The sequence below is a fragment of the Anoplophora glabripennis genome, unplaced genomic scaffold, assembly GCF_000390285.2.
Source record: "Anoplophora glabripennis isolate ALB-LARVAE unplaced genomic scaffold, Agla_2.0 scaffold65, whole genome shotgun sequence".
In the NCBI taxonomy this organism is placed as follows: domain Eukaryota; kingdom Metazoa; phylum Arthropoda; class Insecta; order Coleoptera; family Cerambycidae; genus Anoplophora; species Anoplophora glabripennis.
In genome coordinates this window covers 417,475-424,736 of record NW_019417609.1, presented here as the reverse complement: position 1 = coordinate 424,736, position 7,262 = coordinate 417,475, and the positions used below count along the sequence as shown (strand labels likewise).

At 33.1% G+C, this 7,262-nt stretch overlaps 1 protein-coding gene across 1 annotated transcript; it reads right to left on the bottom strand.

Annotated features, from left to right (window-relative positions):
* Window positions 1–1,491: 1,491 nt before the first annotated feature.
* LOC108904416 lies at window positions 1,492–2,157 on the bottom strand. Its single transcript, XM_018706967.1, has one exon. It carries the CDS (start codon window positions 2,155–2,157, stop codon window positions 1,492–1,494), a length of 666 nt encoding a protein of 221 aa, XP_018562483.1.
* Between the last annotated feature and the right edge of the window lie 5,105 nt (window positions 2,158–7,262).

Here is a 7,262-nt window from a genome sequence, read left to right as displayed (position 1 = left end):
TTTTTAGTGTTTGATGTGGTACTAAATTAAGTAATTATTTATTATTATTATAATTATATATTATCAATTACCGGCTAAATATTTAATTCTTTCAACGAAACCTACCTAAATATGGTTTGTTAAGAATTCTAAAAAGCCGAAATATTTTATTCTTTGCCTCTCTCCAATGTAGTCAAAATAAATATTTGTTATATCAAGCTATACCCAAATACAAGACTTTTATAAGTGGATATCTGTTACATTACATACATACAATACATTATTGTGCAGTTGCCAAAAAGTTTTAAGAAGTTGTTAATTAAATATTGTTATAAATTCAAAAAAATTCTCCATAAACATTAACATAAATGTTCATTCAATGTTTTTTTTTTTTTTGTAATTTAGTTGCAGTACATTAGTATTTACGCAGCACATAATAAATAAGGATTGTTAAAATTAGTGTACTAAACAGATTTCAACATATAAAAGTCTTGTATTTGAGTATGGCTTGATATAACAAATATTTATTTTGATTACGTTGGAAAGAGATAATTGACAATAAATAATTTACTAATTTAGTACCACATCAAACAATAAAAATCAAAATAACTCGGAAACGCACAGGAATTTCGACACAGAAGAAGGGACATTATTTTTGTTAAAATGTATGTAGATAATGAAAAAAACAGTTTTTTTTAAATAGTCATTGGCGTAGAAGTTCTATTTAAGAAAAGGGTTGAGCACCCCCTCCACTCCGCTACTGTGCAAGTTTTTAAATATTCTTATCGCTTGTTTTATGCCCCTTAATTAATGGGCATTATCCCCCAAACATGAAAAAAATCTAAGCATTCGTTTATAAGTTATAATGAAAATTCGAGGAAAAAATTATATTCAACACCCTGTATCTCGGAAACGAAGCCTTCTACGACATATGTTTATAGGGACTTTTCTTTTTAAAAACATGTGTTCTATCTCCTGTTAAAGTTTGTCAACAAAAAACTGACTCACCCTGTATATTTATCGATATCGATATACATATAGGTATATATGTATTTATCACACCTACAAGGTGTCCGCCGGGAAGGTATACTACTTTGTTTGTTTATAATTTTTGATTAAATTAAAGAGAATGGATCTTATATTGATAAATGTTTTATTTAATGTCGGCAATTATGTATGGAATACAATATCAGATAAATGTCCGCCTCTGTTAGCCTCACAAATGCGAGCCCTTTTGAGCACATTTTTCATTACATTCGCACACATTTCACGCGGTATTTCATTAATTTCATCACGAATATTTTGTTTGAGTTGCTCAAGCGTTTCTGGTTTGTTTGCATAAACCTTGCTTTTCAGATATCCCCACAAAAAGAAGTCCGGAGCAGTCAAATCAGGCGACCGTGGAGGCCAATCAACATCACCATTTCTTGAAATAACTTGTTGTGGAAAGAGGTCTCGCAGTAATACCATTGTAATCCTGGCTGTATGCGATGTGGCACCGTCTTTTTGATACTACATGTTAATCAAGCCCAAAGCATGCAGTTGTGGCGGTAAAAAGTTTTCAATCATATCACGATATCGCTCCCCATTCACAGTTACCGTTACGCCGTTTTCATTTCCAAAGAAGTAAGGTCCAACGATTCCTCCTGACCAAATTGCACACCAGACTGTCACTTTTAATGAATGCAAAGGTGACTGATGAATAATTTGCGGGTTTTCCATTGCCCAGAACCGACTATTCTGTTTATTCACATGTCCATTCAAATGAAAATGTGCCTCGTCACTCATTATGATTTTTTCATGAATATCGGGGTTGTCATGGGCGAGCTGTAATATCCTATTGGCATATGTACGGCGGCGTAAATGGTCTTGTGGAAGAAGCTCTTGTGTCAACTGAATCTTAAATGGAAACAAATGCAAATCCTTGTGCAAAATTGTGGCTAAAGTTGTTATTTGAAGACCAAGCTCCTGAGCACGGCGTCGAATTGAGGTTGATGGATTGTTTTGAACACTTCCTTGGGCAGCAGCAATGTTTTCAGCCGATCTTGCAGTACGTTGTGGTCCATGCTTGGGCCTATCACCTACAGACCCTCTTTCTTCGAAATCATTCACTACACGATAAATAGTGCGTTTTGCTGGCACGTTGTTTCTCCCAAAAATTTCACGTAACTTTCTCATCGTCACAGTAATCGATGATTGATTTTGATAAAATGTTTTAACGTTTAAAACACGTTGGTTTATCGAATATTTTTCCATAATAAATTTGCCACGTGTGTACTTCACGACTGCCAAATATGAACTGTCAAGACTAATGTTTACCAAAATGTCGGCAAAACAAAGTAGTATACCTTCCCGGCGGACATCTGTTACTATAGCTAAACAGTAACGACTTAAATTTTTCTATTCCAATGATGAAAATAAATTATTTGCATTTTTAGAAAATTAATAATGGCATATTATATACACAATAGGTATATAACAATAAATATTTCGTAATTTTTGAAAGACCAACGTTTCCTACCAGTTCCAAGCAAGATTTTCCCCTCAGAGTAGTTAAAGGTGTCTCGTGAACTAAAAAAATATTGTAAAATAATGGAAAAGGATTGTTAATCTTTTGTTTTAAAATGATTATTCTTTGTAAAACTGTAATTACCTGTAATGCACTGGGTGATTCAACAAGAGTTGAAGTAACTGCTGGCTAAACAGGAAATAATTATAAAAATGCTCAGTCGATTAAAATAGTCACCATGTAATGTAGGTAAGTGAATAATCGAAGTGAAAGAATTAAACAAACAGTGAATGTTTGAAATTTAAATTGTGTGGAGCAGTTATAGAAGAACATCTACATGCTTAAAACAAATTTAAAATTTATAGGGTGACCAGTTTGTACTATTTTTGGGTATATTTCCGTAACGGCGTTCTTAATTCGTTCAAGAAATACAGCTGATCTTATTTTTAATAGCACACTTTTTTATAATTTAATCCCCAATCCCAATAATTTTTGGCTTTTTAAAGTCACGCGATTCTACTTATTAAAAAATAATAAAAAAACATTCGTAAATAAATACTAGGTATATTCAGATCATATACGCAGAATATACAGGATGTATCAAAAATCAAGGTCAAGTCAGCAGGTGGTGATAGGTCGGCCCATGACTAGCCAGACTAACTAAATTCAGTTTTAGTAAAAATCATAATTTTTTTTATTGCATTTGATAACAAAATTCCTTTACAATATTGTACCAAAATGGGTTCACAAAATATTTAATTTTGTAGCTGTGGCAGGCGAAACATTTATTCCATTTTCAGAAATGTCAATATTTTGAAAACGAAGGTACTTACCATGGCCGAATTTATTTTTCTCTGACTAATCGTGGGCCAGGCTATCAACCCTTGCCAGCTTGACGTTGATTTTTGAGCCACCCTTTCCAAAAACAATTTTCTATAATTTTGATAGGAATCTAAAGTTAACACTTTGATCACAAACTGATCACTTTTATTATAGGTATCCAGAACTAAAATTAGCGAAATTATAGCGGCAAGATTATCTGAAGACTATTTTCAAAAGCATCGTCACTTTTCCAATAACTATTTAATGGAACTGATCGTAAACAAAAATAATATGAAAATTCCTTAACCAGAAGTGCCAAATATGCATTCAAATATTTAGCTGTCATCTATAGTAGCAACTCCACTACTACAAAAGTTGGATGGAACTGTGGTAGTATATTATGTGTACTATTTTTGCTGAGGTAGTTGAAATATTGGCAAACCATTTGAAACCACCTTTATCCACGAATCCTACCTCTTATTAAATGTCTTCCAAAAAGATTTAATTTTAGATATTTTAAAAGATCAAAGCTGACAGTTTTCCTGGACCGGATTTCATCACATTCAAAGTGTTAAAAGATTCATATTGTCCAAACTTTCAAAAGCCTGATTAACAACGACTATTACTGCAGTTTAATAAACAGGAAATAAACTAGACGCGAGCAAATGCCAATAAATCCTGTGCCATATTGTACTAAACTAATGGAGAGAATTATTGCTGAACCAGTTTCCTTCTTAGGTAATCACAATGTTATTCTAAAGATACAACATAAATACTTACAAAACGGATCAACAACAACAAACCTGTTAGTCTGCCTTAATAGTTGATCTACCTATATCCATGGATAAAGTGGCCCCTACTGATGTTCTATATCTGGCTTCTCGGAGGGTTCTATGATGTTCCACTAAACTGCTTTGCACTTAAACTAGACCATTTCGGAATTCGGGGTGGCTTATGTATTTATTGTGTGCTCATGGCATTCTGGTTTTTAGCTTCTAGTCATTGGTCAATGTCGTCCAGAGCCTTAATATTTAGGGATCGTTTCTATATGCTAGGTAGTTCTAATTCGTGGTCTTTATGAAATCTGCCGAATTTTTATTTCCGTCCTGTAGAGTTTTGGTCAAACTTTTCTCTTTCTCTCACTCTCTCACTAGAATTCTAGTATCAGTTAGGTCTATTGCATGTCTGCCCTATGTACTGTAACTGCTGATCTTTTCACCTTGTTCTTCTTCAAGTGATACTTATGCTCCTTTAACTTGCTTGTTTGTCTAATGCTTTTCCGCATATACTTGCCATGCTTTAAACTCTGGGGCCTTGAAACAGACTATCCTTGCTGCTCGTTTCGGGAAAAATTGTTCCCTTCTTTGTGATATTTTAGATTTTATTCATATTATGTTTCCTTAAGATGCAGCCTTATCTCTTACATCATTGCATCTAGGGCAAACACGTGCTTGTCAAATATACATTCCCTTTATTTAGGTGACTTTCTGATGACTCGTTCGATATTTCTCTTAGTATATCCATTTCCACTAAGAGCGCATCGTACACACTGTAGTTCCTTATCTAAGTGTTCTGGATTGCAGAATCCTCTTATCAAAACAATTGCAATCTGATCTATACGAACTCACAAAATGGTGTGAAGAGTAGTTAATACACAATTCTACATATTGATGTCAACAATCCTAGACTCCAATATTGCATCGGCGTCGTGGATCAATAAGAAAGAAAGCACCGTTTGCTACCTCCTCAGTCTTTTCAATTGACTAGTAGACAATTCTTTCAGATATACGAACCACATGTAAAGCCACTACTAGAAAATGATTTTGTTATTTGGTCACTAAATCTCAAAAAGGCCGATATATTGCTACTGAAAGAAGTAGGTGTTTAGCGTAGATTAATTAAATGAATTCCACTTATTACTAATTTCAATTATTATGGAAGGCTTACTGTTTTAGGTTCTTTCAAATAGATTTTCTGAGAAGAAATTTTTTCTCAAAGTAACAACGAAAGACTTCATTCAAAAGTAATTTATAAAACATACAAACCAACGTTTTCAACAATTTTTCTACCTACCGTGTTTTGCATTACTGGAACATTTTGTAGGAACACATAGTTTCTGCTCCGTCGATTAAAGCCTTCAGAAACCATTTGGATGTTTGTCCTTCTTCTGTCAGCACACATAGTAGTAGTTCCTATGTATGAATTAAACAAAAAAAAAGTGTTTTGGGTTGTGCACCAAGTCAGAATTCCCGGATTAATTCGTGTTTTGACATCAAGGCACTTCTCTCGAAAGCGGTTTTCAAAATTTCAAATTGTCCTGAGTAACCAGTGATTGGAAAAATATTCGAATTCATAATCTCATGGCACCATAATCCCGTAGCTTCATAGCCCCGTAACCACCTTTCACCTTAACCCCATAACCCGGAATATGTGAGAGTGTATAACAATGAGACTCTGTGGGAACATGGATACATTATGGGTCCGAAACTACATGACTGAGTTGGAAGGCTTCTATACTTCTTCTAACTCTGCAGGATTGAGTCTGTTAGTCCTCTTGTAACTTCGTAAATCCGTAACACGTGGCAAGCAAGCTCCTGTAGATCCATGACCCCATACATATTCATGTTACAAGACACCTGTGTTTTGTTGTTTATTTGTATTTATATTAAAAAATGCTTCAAAAATGAGCTAAGCCGTAGACCAGAGAAGTGCTACTCATAGTATTTCGACCTGCTAAATTCGAATCTAAAGTCAGAATTCCCGGATCAGTTCATGTTTTGTTTTCAACTTATTCCTGAAATAATCCGGAAATTCTTACTTTAGATTCGGATTGACGGGTCAAAGTAATATGGAAAACGCTAGTCTGGTCCAACGGCCCAACCTACTTTTTTATTTTTGTGGCGCTGTTTTGGTGTAGACATATTTTTCTTTATACTGTAGTTCATTTATTAAATTATTGTGATTATTGTAGTATAAAGTAATATGTGTTATATTCTCGCCTCTTCTTTGTTTAATAATACAAATTGTAATATATCTAAATACATTCGTATTTAGACCCTGATTGATCATATGATATGAATTTATAATATTTCTTTTATACTATATTGCTTATGTACATGAAAATGAGTATTTTACAAAGTGTTAGTTCATTGAATCAAACCTCGTTGTTTGTACGTTGTTGCATGTTTGCGATTTTCACTTATGTTTGCACCTGTTATAAGCAATAAACGTAAGCAGTTGGTGTGTATAATTCATTTGAATTAAAATAACAATATAGAAAAATTACATTTGAAATATCATCATGTACATACATATGCAATTAAGTTTCATTACAGTTTGACCATATCCATGTCAATTGAGCAAAAAAGTTTAATTAGATTTTACTGTATCAGTTTTATTAACATCGAAATTCCTTGTCTGTAGATATTACTGGAATGCGTAGCATATACATATTCTTCTTAATGATTTGAAGGCATGCAAATTTACATTTTATAAGAAATAACAGGGTATAAGGTGCAGCTGTGCTATAAATTATAATTGTCTGTATTTGGCTAAATGTTTTTAATCTATAAATTCTTCAGAAAAAAACAATATGAATACTAATTATAATTATACATTACCGTTACACTTACCTTTTTTGTTTATAAGGTTAATAAATATAACATTTATAATGAAAGCATTCGCAGAATTGACAACAATATTTCCCATCGTTTTTTTATTTCTTATATAATTTGCTGTAAATATATAAAGGGTTAGGCAAATGTGTCGGAACACCTGTGTGGTTCACAGGGGGAACCATAAGTTTGATTAAAAAATATCTTTAACAAAAGTTTTTGTAGTATTTTTATTCTTTTCAATGACGTACTTCAATTTCCAACATCTACTTTATTTTTAGAGGTACGACGTTGTCGTCAGTTTTTTAAATGAACCGCCCTGTTTATTTTAACATTTT

Coding starts and splice junctions, on each gene's coding strand:
- LOC108904416 (XM_018706967.1), bottom strand. CDS start 2,157: ATGAGAAAGTTACGTGAAATTTTTGGGAGAAACAACGTGCCAGCAAAA.